At 35.1% G+C, this 17,436-nt stretch overlaps 1 protein-coding gene across 1 annotated transcript in view; it reads right to left on the bottom strand.

Annotated features, from left to right (window-relative positions):
- The window catches only part of LOC149552597 (COP9 signalosome complex subunit 1-like), a 69,873-nt gene extending 56,899 nt beyond the window's left edge, over positions 1–12,974 (bottom strand). Inside the window, exons 1-4 of the mRNA XM_089788196.1 lie at positions 12,280–12,974; positions 11,596–11,928; positions 11,349–11,465; positions 11,152–11,237 (exon numbers count right to left, since the gene is read on the bottom strand). Of these exons, the coding sequence (XP_089644322.1) occupies positions 11,152–11,237; positions 11,349–11,465; positions 11,596–11,928; positions 12,280–12,654 (911 nt within the window). The 5' untranslated portion in view covers positions 12,655–12,974. The remainder of the gene's footprint in view (positions 1–11,151; positions 11,238–11,348; positions 11,466–11,595; positions 11,929–12,279) is intronic.
- Positions 12,975–17,436: the final 4,462 nt, after the last annotated feature.

Raw genomic sequence — 17,436 nt, 5'->3', positions numbered from 1 at the left:
AAGTATCATTCGATTTGTTTTTGATTTTGTAAACCCATTTGCAACCAATGTGTTTCTTCCCTGGTGGAAGATCAAAAAGGACCCAAGTGTTGTTCTTCAGCAGGCTCTAGTGTTCAGATGTCATGGCTTGTTCCCACTCTGGAATTCCTTTAGCCTCTAAGTATGTTTAAGGTTCAAACACATTGTGAATAATGGCCATGAAAGCAAAGTTAACAGACTCTATAGGTTTGCTCTTTTTTCGAGCGATTCTCCCATCAATGAGCTCATCATCACAAATATCAGCAAGTGTCTTAGTCCACCACTTAAGCCGGAGAGGAGAATGACCACCATTAGTATCAAAAGATGCTTGGTGATCAAGTTCCTCATCAGAAGAATCTAGATCAAATTCAGGCGAAGCATCTACAAATTAAAGTGATCCTACAAGAGAAGGTGGAGGTGTTCGTACAGAGTTCACTAGTATAATTGGAGCTGCAGGAGCTACTAGAGCCCTCCCATCAGGTGGACCTGATGGAAGCCAAACTCCCAAATCGTAAGCATTTATAGGCTGGTCTGCTAGATCAAGAACAAGAGAAACAAGCATGAACGGTCCTCTTTGCTCATCAACAACTACATCACAACTATACATTAGAAGAGATGCCTCAAAATCAATCCAGCGGTAGGCTTTGTGAAGACTGTTGTATCCAGCAAGCATGAGTTTCTGACTCTTGGCGTTCAACTTGGTGCGTGATGCATCAGGGATCCAAACAAAAGCAAGGGACCCAAAAACGTTCAGGTGACTGATTTTGGGCTTGCGACCTGATTAGGCCTCTTCCAGAGTTTTACCTTTGACTGACACTGTGGGTGACTAGTTCAACAGATAAATTGCAATGTTTACTACTTCTGCCCAAAACTTGTTCAGAATATGTTTGTATTTGAGCATGGATCGAGCCATCTCGGTGATTGTCCAATTCTGACGTTCAACTACACCATTCTGTTGTGGCGTGTGGGGTGTGGTTAACTGCCGTTTGATGTCATGTGTATCCAAGAAGCTAGAAAAAGCATTAGAACAAAATTCCCCCCCATTGTCTGATCTTAAGAGTAATAATAGATTTCCCAGACTCTTTTTCAACTAAAGGTTTAAACTTTTGAAATACAGGAAATGCATCTGATTCTTTTTAAGTAAATACACCCACATTTTTCTACTGAAATCATCAACGAACAACAAAAAAAAACTGGACCCAAGAATAGAAGGAGTGGTAATAGGGCCACAGATATCGGCATGAACAAGCTGAAGTACCTAAGAAGCTCGCCATGTGTACGATGTTGCTTCCTAGCCTGGCATGCATCACAAACTCCAAGCTGTTGAGTCTGAATCTTTGGCAGTCCAAGAACAAGTTCATCCCAAGCAAGCTGTGAGAGATAATGCACATTTAAGTGCCCATATCGTTGATGCCAAAGTGTGCTAACAAAAGACTGCCAAGCAGTCATAGCTAAGTCTCAAGAATCACCAAAAACAATAAGTCTAAAGAGACCATGATCCTCAAGACCTACTGCAACAATAGACTGAGTCGCCCGATCATGATGGTGCAATGATGTGAATTGAAGGTGGCATCCAATTGTGGAGAATGTCGTAGTAGCTAACTGACTGAGAGTAGATTTAGTTTCATCCCTAAAACGTAGTACACATCGAGGAATATGAGATTCCTCCCAGCAAACTGAATCTGAATGTTGCCTTTGCCAACAACCATGTACTCTTCTTCCCACCAAGAATAACAGAATCTATGTAAGGTTGGTAATTAGTGAACCAGTCTCTACGATGGGTGAAGTGATGAGAGGCACCTGAATCAATGTACCAGACAAATGACTTGACATGATCTGCAAGTCTTTTAGCCATGAAGGCGTAAAAAGAAAATTTTGTCTACTTAGTGTGCTCTGCGTTGTTCGCTTTGGGCTACGAACCTGATTGCTTAGATTGTGCAGCTAAGCGTTTCCGACATTCAACCTTCATGTGTCTAAACTTGTGGCAGTAATTGCATTGAATGTTTTTTCAGAAACCATCTAATGTTAAAGCAGAAAACTTCTACTGAGATAGCTATTAAAACTTGTCTTTATCCTTTTGAAAGGATTTAGCAGCAAAGGCTTGCTCTGAGGAGGTGGAGTTGGAGTTGCTACCAAACTGTTGTTTCCACCGATCTTGCTGAAGCAGAAGTGTGCAGAGATCAGTGAACTTCAAATCAACACCAAAAGATGTGATTTTGAGAGTCTCGATAAATTGCTCATAGGACTTTGGTAAAATCCAAAGGGTGATAACCACAATAACCTCTTCCTCCATCTTGCGACCAATGGAAAGCAACTAATCACGGATTTTCTAAATCCTATTCAGGTGTACCTATAGCGAGGTTCGCTCATCCATGACAATAGAAAATAGAGTAATCTTCAGAAAGAAAGCTCTGCTTTTGTCAGAAGTCTCATGAAGACCTTTGACATGTGTCTAGATCTCGACAGTTGTCTTGCCAACTGGAATCTGAGAAAGCTGATCATCAGCCATGGATAATTTGAAAAGCATCACCACCTCTCAATTATTCAGATCCCATGTATCTTGATCAGGACAAGTAGAAGTCGGCCGCTTTGTAACACCCAGAACAAGTTGCTCGATGTTCCAATATTCAAAAATTGCGATGATCCGCTACTTCCAAGTGCCATAATTTTGACCATTGAATTTGGAGTTGTGCTCGAGCAGAATGTTTGTCAAAGATGCCATGGCACGTTTTTCAATGAAAAACATGAAGATTTGTGAAGGCACACGTTCTTTGTGTTGACAATTGGCTATATGCAGTGATGTAATTGTTGTCATTAATGGCAACACATGATGTACATACTTGTGGTTAACCTTGAAAATAAAGATACTTAGCTTTTGGTACTTAGAAAATTATCTAAGTATGAAATTGGTTTACAACAGTACATTGTTTTATATGTAAAATGTTTCTAACGTCATATTATGACTAGCGAAGTTAGATGGAGACAGTATACATGTTGATGATGATGTGTCTAACCTCGGACATCAGTACAGATAGTAAGGAAAAGAGTTATTCACATTTTACCAGTGAAACAAAACAGTGGAATTAAAGATAAAGGAATTATTTTGTTTACAAAATAATTACTTGACCAATTAGGGCCGACATCCTAGATGTTTAATCTAAGTTGGAAAAGTATATTATGGTCTTAGCCGACCTAGCAGCAATTTGTGAGAAGGCATGGTATTTATGCAAAGGACATCTTGCGAAAATAAGAGTGCAATTGTATTGTAATAAGTGATGTGTGAACCTTTTGTGAAGCGATATATGCGAAGTTTTTGAGAACTAGATTTTGTGATCCAAGATCGAGTGTTACATCCCAATTTTTTACCTAATTAAAATATAGCCGTTGAGCTTCACATGAAGTCCGTTGACAGTGAAATTTGTTATAATCCTGCGAAATGGTAAGATGGTTAGTCGTTATATTTTCATGTGAAGATAACATGCTAGTGATTATTTATCACAAATTCATGGAATTTAAAAGGTGGTTAGACGTTATGATTATTTATGATTAAATAACTTGATTGTTAATTTAACTGTGGTTAATTTCCTTTTAGGAAGCACGTTGAAGGGGTGGAAGCATTGTCAAAAAGAATTAGGCACAAGAGCATCACCATCACTGGGCAAATGGGTTAAGGACCTAGCGACTTGAACACAGGATACATTTGTGGGACCCGCATGAGCTATTAAGAAAAATAATCTAAAAAAACATAAAATAATCTAATTAAAATATAAAACATAACTTAAGGGATTTTAATTGATCTTTCATCATATTATTATAATATATATTAATATATACATATAAATATATAAATGAAATGGCACCATTATATTATAATAACTTAATAAAATGATGTCACCCCATTGATATACTTACATGAATGTATATAAATATAAATTATAATAATAGTTGAAATTATAAATTTTCCAACTCTTTCTTCCAACCTTTTACTTTTCCCTTTTCTTTTTAATCAATTTAATATTTGGCAATTTGAATTGTCTTATAATCGGTGGAAGCCAAGAAGACACGGTTCTTTGAAACTGAAGCTGTGAATGAAGTTGAACACCTTTTATATGCCCGATTGCCTTGCAGTGGATACACAATTAGTAATCACCCGAACACCTTACATTATTATTGTGTTTTTCTTCCTTATTTACTCTGTCACCTTCAGCACTCAATTTCACACAAACCCGGGTGTCTAAGTCTCTTTTCTTTCAATCAAAAATGTCCATTATAAGCAGCAGCTCTACCGTATGTACTCGGCCATTGAGGAGCAAGTATTTTTGCATTGATACATCTGCAGCGTCTAAAGGAGAGCAGATTTGCAATTTGGATTTCAAGGTTCAAACATATTCAGAATATACTTCAGGTCATGTAATGTCATTTCAGTATTATTTTACTGCTTTCCATAACAGCCAGTTAGGCTCCTAAGACTTTCTCTTTTCCAGATTTATTTCAAGATACAAATATGAGTTTTGCTACATACTCAATGTCCTTTGTTATCAGTTCTCTTCCTTAAACTTTCATAGTAAATTAGATACAACCCTTATGAAAGCGTTTTTACAAATGCAATAAACTCTAGAATGAAATATACTATCCAATGATATTTTCCAAATAGTCTCAAGAACATAATCTTTCTGGTCACAGTTGTGATAAGCATACTAAGCAGCGAATCTATGCATAGAGCGAATTGCAACAAGTCTCAGCATTTATCATGATGATATCTTGTTTGAATTTACATATTGTACTTCTTCAATTTAGCCTTGTTCATGGCAAGTGATAACCAAGTAACCAAAGTATGGATCCATAAATCATTATGCCACTGGATATTAGAATTAAACAATCAATTCTGAAATCTTTAAAGAATATAATCTCTCAAATCAAAGATTGTGATAAGCTGGAATATATGTTAATTATGAAACAGTTAAGAATCAACAAAAAGAACCAGTTGTTCTGAGAATTCAAACACCTGGGACTCACCTGGTTGTATAGTCAAGAAAAAGGGTGAAGAGGTGAGAGAAAGAGACCTGCAATACCAAGAAAACAGAATCAGATGTGATATTACAATGTTTATTATTTTTTTAGAAGGAAACATTTAATAGCTCATGAATGGTCATGTTTATTGTATTCTCCTGCTGTCAAGTTGAGTGGTGTGATTAAATACCAGGATGCTCAGTGGATGACAAGATGTTCCCTGTCTATTTTGGGTAGGCAGGGCCTTTCTCGATAGAGATTATGTGAGATAAGTTATGGTCAAAGGTTGAGTGGTTAAGCCCTTGACAATGTTTCACCTCTCCACAAGTTGTCGGATGTGCAACAAACGAAGATAAGCTATGCATTCAAACATTTGTTGGAAACAGGTAAATTTGCTCTTATGATGTATATTCAAGTAGAAGGTAAGATTAATGGAGTTGTATCATTGTTACAGTTATTTCTTAAAATGAAAGCAATTCTTATCATCAATATAATTGGCAACCAATTAGATCGATTGATCTTCTAATTAAATATGGAATATATCTATAAGATTGTTATTCAGTTTTTCAATCTATAAGAATAATGATTATGAGCATATCTTCTAATCTTATGTTAATGCCATAATTTAGCAAATTGGAAAGAAATGAATGATACAGTGGTATCTGAAGCCCTAAATGATACAGTGGTATCTGAAGCCCTAAATGGTATAGTGGTATCTGAAGCCCTAAGTGATACAGTGGTATCGATGCCCTAAATGATTCAATGGTAATCGATGCCCTAAGTGATATAGTTGTATGTGATGCCCTAATTGATATAGTGGTATTTAATGATAATCGTCATTTGATTTTGATATAGCGGGATTGGATGGTAGTCGTCATTTGATAATGTTATAGTGGTATTTGTGGACTAACTTGGGTGGTTGCAAAAGCATCCCTAGATTGATTTTGATCTCGAACTCCATGGTATGTAGATTTTAATTTCCATAGTAAATTCATTGATGGTGTTTTCAATCCTTAGTTACGAATTTTTGTTTAACTGAATTTAACTGTAACTCTCATTCACATGAACATGACTGACATAACTATCTTCCTATGAAAAAGAAGTAATAACTGTATTTCTTTGAGTATGTTTGTTGTTAATTAAGACTCGGGAAATGTGAATGTTACATCGAGCTGAGGTCAGAGATCAATCAAGAAAGAAGTTACAACACCTATATACCTAAGGACTAATCACTTGTTTGGGCAATGAGCTCTTCTTGTAATTACAAGTGCATGTTTGGGCAGTGAGCTCTTCTTGAATCTATTGTACTACAACTCCTAATAAGGTTAGAATCTCCTAACAGGGATTCAAAGTCTCCTAACAAAGACTCTCTATATTGAATTTGCTCATTGACTCCTAACAAGGTGCATCCTCTAACAAAGAACATATATATGAGTATATTATCTAGTGGGTATCATCCCCACCAGGGTTTTCCCTTGGCCAAGGTTTCCCTAGTTAACAAAATATGGTGTTATGAGTTCTCTTTATGCATGGTTATTATCTATGTTCAGCATTACTTGGTTATTTTCTTATGCATGGTACAAAGTAATTAATAATATCCAGTTGGCAACAAAAGTTTGTAGAATATTAATTCACCCCGCCCCCCTCAGTATTCCCTATTTCTAACAATTGGTATCAAAGCTTGGTCACAGGTTCGAATCTCGAGATTCGTGACATGGCTTAACCGCCTCCTGTGTTCTATATGCCTAGTGGTTGTATTAGGCATTGACAGATCAATCTTTTGGAGCAACAGCAACTCTAGCTTGTAACGAGGAGTGGCCTAGAAGAGAGCTCAAAAAAACTTAGAAGGAATATGGTATCGTTCCCTGAATCCACTAGCTCGAAAATCAAGGCACGAAAAGCAAGGCACCCAAAAAAATGGACGACAACCCAATTGAGCTCTCGAAAAACCCACCAAGAACTTGTGATCAAAAAAAATTCAAGGTCAAAAATTAGGGTTTCGAAAAAAACACAGTCAGCAACCATAAAAGCTCGGAATTGCTGAAAAAAATGGAGTTTGGAAGCAAAAAACTCTCAATTTTTGGTAGCAAGCAGTAGATCTCTAGTTGTTCTCGGTTTTGGAGAGCAGAAATTACACCAAAGATGATGTCTAAAGTGTGCTGAAAGAAGAAAAGGGCAGCCAAAAAATGGGATAGATAGCTCCTCAGACACGATTTGAAAAAAAAAAATCGCACGGGATGCACACGATTTGATCAGGAAATCGCACAGGATGCACACAAATGATCAAATCTTTGCATTCGCAAACCACAAACCAAAGATTAGATGATTTGCAGACAAATTTGGTGATTTGTTCCGCTAAAAAACCCTAGCCAAGTGTATTATTGGTGCGATTTTTGTTGATTGTAATTCTTCAAGATTCGAACAAAAGAAAGTCTATCAAAAAACGGAAACCCTAGCCGGGTTTATGTGAAAAAATCTCTAAAATAATTTTAAAACAAATTTAACAAATAATTTCAAAAGAAACTATAATTTTTTTGAAAAAAGTTGAAGTATTGGCTCTGATACCATATTACGAAGTAATTGGTAAATGCTTGCTTGTTATTAACAAAGACCGAAAGTTCAATATATACAAAAGAATAAAACGATGCTTCCTTAGGAAACGATTGTAAAGAATAGAAACATTCTATTCTAACTGAGAAAGCTAAAAAAGCTAAAGCTGACTAAAGCTAACTAAATATTTACAATAGATTACCATTAACTAATAATAGACGATTATCTATTATCGTGATACTATCTGCCTGTAAGTGCGCGAAGCCTCATGTGCTTCTAATGAAGCTCGCCAAACAAAATAAGTCTTCTAAAGCCAGTGTTGCTGATATGTACTTAGTCAATTTTCTTAATAATGTGCTTCCAAACTTCACCAAAGGTTCTGCCATATTGAAGTAGACTATATGTTCGCATAAATGACAATCCTAACACATTAGCTTAGCCAAACTGCCAACAGGTCAATCTTCACCTCTAGCCATGACATTCACTAACCACAACTTCTTTGGCAATCGATCTATCTTTTTTTCTCATGCTTTAAGTCTTATATGTAATGCTTGATAACTTTGAAATATATAGCATTACTGATTTGACATGTTTGTGGTTTCCCCTCTTTTGGTTCAACCAGTTCGCAGCTAGGTATATTCATTGTGTCTTGTAGTGGGTTGTGTGGACCCAGGAACACAAAAAATTATTTTGTAAAGAGTATTTACATAAATTAAAAAACCAATAAATTGTGTGCACATCATTTCAGAATGGCATCAAATTTATCAAGAAAAGCCACGAAGACACAAATTTACATAACTTACTGGAGAAAGAATGGAACTTGGGGTAGAATGGAAACGGATGTTTTAACAAACACAGATTAAATAAATTTTCAAGACCCCCTAATGCAAATATATATTATAAATAGTTACGACACTTACAAAATAAACAAATATCAATTATTTATACATCCAAGAACATTGTACCTAACATAAAAAACTATTTATAAATTATATATAGTTTCGTTTTTATATGTTGTGTATACTATTTTTTATATTTTATATTTGTCATTAGTAATTTCAAAAAAAAAAATTCTTGAACTTTTCATTTTTACAATTTTTCAATGTTTTATAGAGCCCTAAATTACATGCAGTATTGGACGTTATGATACCACACATGGACATTTCAGATATAGCACAAATATGGGCTCATATGTGGATATGTCAAAATGCAGTGACCATGTTGTACTCTAGAGCATTATATGTGTACCCACTACTTGACACATGGTTATAGATATCTAAGCAAGAAAGGGGAAGTTGTTAGTATGAATGTTGATGATATTCCTATGGGGGAGTATTCTAGCATTACTGGAGCATTGGAATGTTTGTCATTGATGGCAAAGTAGCAGACGGAGATTGAGGTCGTACAGATCGAGTATTGAAGATGAGGTCAAGCGTAGTTGAGGACATGTTCTACAGTGTGCCCTGATGATGTGGCTAAAAGCATGTGCAGAAAGTCTAAGATTGGTAAGAGTTATTTGTGATTTACAGAAGACAATTTGCAAATAGAGTTCCTGAGAAGTGGTTTTTGGTGTTCGGATTATATCTCCTAACAGGGATAGAATATGGATGAGCAAAGTTAGACAGAGACAGTAGACAGTTTGATGATGACATCAACGAGTGCACGGATTCCAAGGTCGCACGTGTGAAAAGTTGTGACGACTATGAGCCAACATTGTATTATGTAATCGTGAAAAGATCTAATGCATTGTATTATCTTAATGAGGTCTTATTATAGTTGTATTTGGGAAAGCCCCAAGGCCGACTCAATGAATTATTTTGAGGACATGGTATTAAGGAAAGTTATTTTCCTTGTGATACTGTATGGAGTGTGTACAATAAGTGAATTGCATTTGATTTGTGAGTTTGGTAAATGCGAGCAAGTGATCAAAGGGATCATTGTGATGCAAGTTTGCAGATCTGGTATTAAGATCTGAGAAGTGTTTTGGTGCGGTAGAGGCACGGCGAGAGGACAGAGCAAGTATTGAGTAACTGAGATCAAGTGCATTTGTCTTATTTTGAAAGGAATAATACAGAAGCCAGTTGGACAGTGAGTTTGGTGGTCTTGCCCTTGAAACTGTCTGGACAATGGGTCCATCTATCTTCTACAACTCCTAACAGGGTTGACACAACTCCTAACATGGTTGATATCTCCTAATAGGGATTCAAAGTCTCCTAACAAGAACTGATATGTATTGAATGTATTTCATTGGCTCCTAACAGAGTCCATCCTCTTACAAGGAACTTATATATTAGTACATCATTTTTGTGGGTACCATCTCCACTGGGATTTTCCCTCTGATCAAGGGTTTCCCTAGTTAACATATCTAGTGTTATTGTGTATGTGTATCTTCTTATGGTTACTGTTATTATAGATCACATGTTTGAAGTTTAATAAGGTTGATAAAAGTAATATTGATCTAATAACTGATTCATCCCCACCCCCTCTTAGTTATCTTGGTGGACTTTACTTTCTAACAGAAGCAGCCCACAACTCTCAAGGAACTAGCACAACAAGTGTGGTCCATCACTAGGATTATGCACCATGGAGGCCTGTTGGAATCAGATTCCCTAAAGTGCTAGAGGTTCAGAATACTCAATAAACAAATCAAACTACATCATACCCTAGACAAAACTGACAAATTAAACTGTGAACCCCTCTAGTTCAGTCAGTGCATAATTAGCTTATCAGGAATTCTCTCCTTGCATACTGGATCATGATCCCTTTCATTTCATCTTTATTTATTAAGCTAAAAACTCAAAATCATATTTACACGACATTTTCAAGGAATGTCCTTGCAATCAACTACCTGCACACTGCATCAATGAACCCTACCGATTAACCTTTAAACCAAGTTCATATGGAAAAAGGCTAAAAGCCTATTACAAATCAAAGTACTCAAGCTTCACCCAATAAGACCACAAGATCTCCCATCTAACTATTTAGTAGTTTGAGGTCAATCACAATATAGAATTTAAAGAGCATATTTTAACTTTAAATATCTTGAACACATCGTTTTCAAGTAAGTGCTGTAATATACTACGTACACAATCTGCCATTATACACTGACCATTAAACTAAGTTCCAGACAAGGATGCCTCTTATAATTATCTATGTCAGGCTGTCAGATTCACTAGACCTTCCTTCTTACTACTTAATAGTTTGAGGTTGACCATCTATAGGATGTAACAACCATGTAGAACATAACACACTCAATCATTCACAAGTTTCTGTACTGGATTTAAGCAGAAACTGAAAATATCCTACCCAATTTATTTGTTTTAATTTTTTTAACTTAATCAGGGATCTTAAAAATCATATTATTTGACATGATAATGTAAGGCTTGAAATAAGTTTAGCCACCTCATGGTAGGAAAGATGTCTGCCATCCACACTCTAGAGCAACTAGAACCTTGAAAGCCAAGAACTCACTTGCAGAACAAATAGGAAAACGAAACATTTTCTTGAAATTTATAAAATTAGAAAATCGCAGAGTTGGAAAAGAGGGAAAGTTGAAGAAAGATGAAATCATACCTTGAATAGAAGTCATGAATAAGTTCCCTTACTTCGGGCACCAGTTCCAAGAAATTCCGAAAATTACTATTGTCTATAACTTTATTCTGATGGCAGGACATGGTGAAAAAAGGCAAAACTACCTTCAGCATAAGCAGCAAAATAATTGTTTTTTCACATAAAGAGATACAAACATTGCAAATTGAAAAGAATCGCACCTTAAGTTCCAATCGATCAAATGATGCAAGTGCACAGAGTGCTCCATATGTGGCAACATCTTGTGGAGCAATAACCTCTGTATAATTATTTCCAATTTCAAAGCTTGTCTCCACAAACTGCGTGTCATATAATGTCACATAACATTGTCCTCAACAAAAAATTATGAAGTATAACTAAGGTATCAACATCCCATCTACATATACGTGCAGTTGTTATGGTATAGAAGGACCAGGAATATGAGACTACCTTGCGAGCAGCTAGCTTGTACTTGGAGGCATGGAGGTGGGCAAGTCCGGCAGCACATTTGAGCTTTGGAAGGAGGAGAGCGTCTTGGAGATCAGGGGCTTGTGTCTGAGTCTGCTCAGCCTTGGTTACGTAGCTGGAGACATGCATGAATTGCCCCATCTCGATGCTCACCAGGATCACGTTGAGGCACATCTGGATTATGTGCTTCGAAGTGGTACAGTAATCACGAGTCCTCACATAGTTCTTAAAAGCTTCTCCCAGCATCCCATGTGCATAGAAGAAGTCCCCAAAATCATTGTATCCCATCCGAATGCTCTCCTTTATTAGGTTTGTCTGCAATCGCAAAACTAACATCACAACCAATCCTCAGAACTGATAATCAAACGGAAAAAGGTCGCAGTGGCCAAATGAAGGGCCGGGGCTCAATTGCTTTCCAATAGGGTTAAAGTACAAATCCACTAGGGCCTGTTCCAGGAAGTTTTCGGACTGCCGGTTTACAATTACCTAATAAAATTTTTAATTCCTTCCCGTGCGTCTAAAACTGGGCCTGTCAACGTGTTTGATTGGCAATGCTGCCTTCTTGTTGATTAGGACCGAATAAAATTTAAAACCTGTTCCTATAATTGAGTTTTGTATTGGAATGCAAACATTGCAGGCAATGGCGAGGGAAAGAGAAGATGTTACCTTATAACCATTGAGTTCATTCTCGAGCTTTTCCTTGCGGAGTTGAGCACGGCGTTCGACGGCATCAATCCAGTCGTGCTCATTGGCGATGGAGAACTGAGAAGAGGGGCCAAGTCTGGCCTCGAGCTTGTGCAGCACATCCTTGAGCAGCGCCGTGTTGTCGCCCTTCTTAGCCTCATGATTAGCCATCCGAAGGGCTTCCAAGCCCATGCTCTCGTTTCCACACCTGTCCGCTATGAACATCAGCCGCATTATCTTTGTTCTCCCACTGTAAAGACAGGCGTATGCCTCCACGTCCATTTGCTCACTAGTCATTACACTCCCACCATTTACATTGCCAACGTCATTCCCTTCAACGCCGTCCTCCCAATCCATTTTTGTTGATGCCGGGATGTCTCTCTTCAGATTTGTATAGACCAAGTGTCAATAATTCATATTATGTTCGCTGCAAGTCGTGATGTTTCGCACAATTTACGAAGGCGAGATCAACAAAAGAGGTGATGTTTTAATCAAACCGAATTAGTTTTATCATCCAGAGCTCAACTTCTATGAGACCGCAGATCCTGCCATTTTTAATTTTCGAAGAGAGGATCTCCCGTTTTCCAATTTGATGTTAACTCCTGCATTTGGATTCTAAAAGCGGTGGAATAAAGTAGGTGCTGATTTTTTCACCAATCTTTCTAAATCAATCTCATCGTTCTTTTGATATATTTGGCTTCACTTAGAAAATACCAATTTTATTTTCCTTTCAATTTATTTTGGATTTTTTTTTTTTTTAAATAATACTAATTGGTGGGTAATTTCTATGTTTTTACAAAGGTTAATAATTTTTAGTTCCTGCTTACGGCAAGTAACTTATGCTTTCGCTTAGTCCATTGTATTAATAGCTACACCAATCAAATTTTAGATTTCATTCATATAGTAATGTTTGGCTCATGAGAAAAAAGGCAATGAAAAAATTTAATTTTCTTCAACAAAAATACAACTATTTTTTTCCAACACCTCTATTAATGGAAGCATTAATTGCAACTTTATCTTTTCTTTTCTTGTGACAAGTGGATAAATTTTATTAAAAAATAATCATTTTCCTAACACTTCATGAATGCATTAATTTCAATTTTACCTTTTCCACATTTGTGACTAGTGGACAAACTTTTTTTTAAAAAGACAATCACTTTTAATTGATGTTTATTTTTGTAATTTGTAAAATGCTATTAAATATAGATATTTTAATCAAGTATATGTATTTTAATCAAATATAGACATTTTAACTCTTTTAAATTGTCAATTTCTAAAAATTGTTTTTTATATAGCTTAATTTCATATTTATTTTAATTTTAATTTATATATAAGCTTAAATTAGAATTTAGTTTCTTTTATTTTGACATATCTAAACCAATGCTTTTAATAGATTTATTGTTTATTTTTTATTTTTATATATAATTTTTATTATACTGATATTTTTAATTTATACTTTAAAATACATAATACTAATTTTGTATCAATTTTAATAAAATTCAAATTGTTTAGCTTTGTATATTATCAACTTTATTTATGATAAGTGTGTTTGGTTTTTTTAAAGCATAAATGTTATTTTTAAATTAATTTATGTTTATTTATTTTTGTGCATTACATTTAAGCTTAAGAATATTGTCCACCTTCTTCAATTAGATGAATTTATCGCTTAAACGAGATATATCAAACAATTTCATCATTAAAATTAATCAATTTAACTTTTTTTAAAAAAAATTATATAATTTTATCTATATCTTATATATAATTAGTTCATAAATATCTTTGGTCTCATAAATGTTCTTTACGATGTCATCTAATTTTAATTTACCATGATACTATAATATTTATTTATATATTCTTTTACTATTTTAATTAATATATATCATTGCAGTTATATAATTTAATAATATACTGACTATACTCTGTAATTTAATTTAGCTTACCACTATAATATTCTATTTGTCATTGCTATTTATTTGTTATTTTATTAAACTAAATACATTATATTTTAACCAAAACCTACTTCAATCAACTATAAAATCATTAAGGCAGGAACTTTAGTGCTTGCACCCCTTGTTTGTATTTGTTTTCATATATTGAAAAGGTATAAATTTTATTTGAAGATTACACATTCTAAGATAAATTTATAAGCTATAAATTTGAGTTTAACAAATATAAATTTCATTTGAAGATTATGTATTATTTATAATGAGTTAATTTATAATTGTAGATTTGAGTTTAGTATTGGGTTTTAACTAAAATTTCAATTTCAATTTTTTAAAATTTAAATTTATAAAGGATTAGGGATGAATTAGTTTTACAACTAAGTATCTGACTTTGGATTTTGAGGTGGACAGTCGTGTTGGCGATCAAGTTTGGTTCCATTCTTGGAGAAGGCTTAACAACTTTGTTCCATATAGGTTTGGTGCTCAAGCCATGTGGGTGGTCTTCCCTATCCTTAGCTTCATTTCACTCATCTTGTGTGTTTGATTTTATATTTGGCTCTTGGGTGTGCAAATGACTTCTATTGTTGCTTCTTTTTCTTGTTGTGATTATTGTAAATATATGTTTGGTTGTTTGTTGTCATTACTGTCAAACATTGTGTTTCACAGGTGTTTATGTTTACTCAAACAATATGGTTCAAAAATCTATTGTATTTTGAAATATAAGCTTGTGTACTAAACATTTAGAATAGTGGAAGACTAGTATGTATTTAGTGCTTCAATATAATTGAAGACAAACTTATACATTCAGTGTTGTAGTGTAGCAGAAGACTATTATGTATCCTATGACTATGTGAAGATGTTGTCTAACAATGCTTTAGTTTTATACATTTGTATCCAGAATTCTATATTGTTCAGATGTATGTGTTCAGTGAACAAAACAATATAGTTACAATTAACAGAGTGACATTTGTGCTTTCTAAAAGGTTTCTACTCTGAAAATCAAGGTTGAGGATGTGTTGGTACTTATGCAGATGGATTCAGAGTTTGGTCTTATTTGTGGCATTCTTTAGTGTCTAAAAATTATTCTTGGAAATCCAAAAACTATGGCATGCCATGTTGTAGTTTTGTATGGTTGTTTTCCTAGTGTGGTAATATGTTGTGATGACAAGTATGTATTTAGTGCTTCAATATAATTGAAGACAAGTATACATTCAATTGTAGTAGTGTAGTAGAAGACTATTATGTGAAGATGTTGTTTATTAGTTCTTCAGTTTTATACATCTATATCCAGAATTATATATAGTGCAGATGTATGTGTTCAATGAACAAAACAATATAGTTACAATTAACAGAGCGACATGTGTGCTTTCTAAAAGGTTTCTACTCTAAAAATTAAGGTTGAGGATGTATTGGTACTTATGTAGATGGAATCAGAGTTTGGTCTTATTTGTGGCATTCTTTAGTGTCTAAAAATTACTCTTGGGAATCCAAAAACTATGGCATTCCATGTTGTAGTTTTGTATGGTTGTTTTCCTAGCGTGGTAATATGTTGTGATGACTTCTAACATGGATTTGTTGGCTTGTGCTAGTGTTTTGATGTGGTGCATGGATTGTGTTAGGATTAAACCACAGACAGAAATAACAATTACATGCAAATATAAACAATATCATAAAATAATAGATCACACAGAAAAGAACACAAGACACCAAGATTTAACGTGGTTCACCCAATCCTTGGGCTATGTCCACCAAACAACAAGTCTAATATTATTACAATCCAGTGATTACAACCTGATTGCAATCTGTAATCCCTTATAGCTCAATACTACCACAAGAACCAATATTCGCATCACAACACTGAAACAATCCCTAACCCTAAGCCCTTTTATACAAGTATTTTTATTGCTTTAGGGTTATAATTAATAATTACATGTTAGCCCAAAATCTTGATAAAACCCCATCAAGGAATTATGGAGTATGTATAGTACTTTCCTAATTAATCACCACAATCTAACAATCTCTCACTTGGCGATTGATCAGGCTCCACACTAAACAATAGTCTCCCACTTGGAGACTGATCCTGTAGCTATGTTGCTACTCCATGAGGCTCCCACTGGATCAAACCACCTTGGACTTTATTGTTCTTTTATTCATGTTTAGACTAGAAGACCAACCAAAGTTGAAGAGGAGTTTAGCTTCTCCCTTGTTACGACCTTTGTAAACATATCTACTGGATTGTCATATGTATGTATCATGTCCAGCTTTAACTGTCCATCATCCAAAACTGACTAAATGAAATGGTACCGCAATTGTATGTGTTTGTTCTTTAAATGTAGAGCAGAATTCTTCGCAAGATGAATGGCAATCTAACTATCTGTAAGCAAATAATTATCCTTCTAAGGGTGTCCCAATTCTTCCAAGAAGAACTAAAGCCATATCATCTCCTTACCTGCCTTTGTAGTAGCAACATACTCTGCCTCTATAGCAGATAAAGCATTAACCTTTTGTAACTGAGAAACCCAGCTCATAGTTGCCCCACCAACAGTAAATACATAACCTGTAGTACTCCACCTAATATCAATATCCCCTACCAAATTTGAGTCAACATAGCCCTGCAAGCTAGTAGTAGAGCCTCCAAAGTGTAAACACTTACAAGATGTTTCTCTCAAATATCTGAGAATCCATTTAATTGCATTCCAATGCTCAATTCTTGGATGACTCATATATCTACTAACGACTCCCACTGCATGTGCAATATCTAGCCTTGTACATACCATAGCGTATATCAAGCTTCATACAACTAAAGCATAGGGTACCTTTGACATTTTATCCTCCTCTTCTTGTGTCTTGGGACACATCTCCTTAGTCAACTTCAAATGACCAGGTTAAGGTGTGCTGACAACTTTAGCATTCTCCATAGAGAAACATTGCAACACCTTCTCAACATAATTAGCATGAGATAGTGTCAATTTTCTGTTCTTCCTGTCTCTGCAAATCTTCATCCAAGGATTTGTTTTCCTCCCCCCAAATCCTTCATAGCAAATGCATTTGCTAACTGGCATTTTAGCCCTTAATCTGATCCATGTTAGACCCAACTACAAGCATATCATCAACATATAAACATAAAATAATGTAGCTATCATCATCCAACCTCTTAAAGTAAACACAATGATCTGAATGACACCTACTATATCCA

The sequence above is a fragment of the Cupressus sempervirens genome, chromosome 6, assembly GCF_028749045.1.
Source record: "Cupressus sempervirens isolate cs-2001-9-10 chromosome 6, ASM2874904v1, whole genome shotgun sequence".
Taxonomy (NCBI): domain Eukaryota; kingdom Viridiplantae; phylum Streptophyta; class Pinopsida; order Cupressales; family Cupressaceae; genus Cupressus; species Cupressus sempervirens.
Note: the sequence above shows the minus strand (reverse complement) of the source record. Positions and strands in the feature narration are given on the sequence as shown.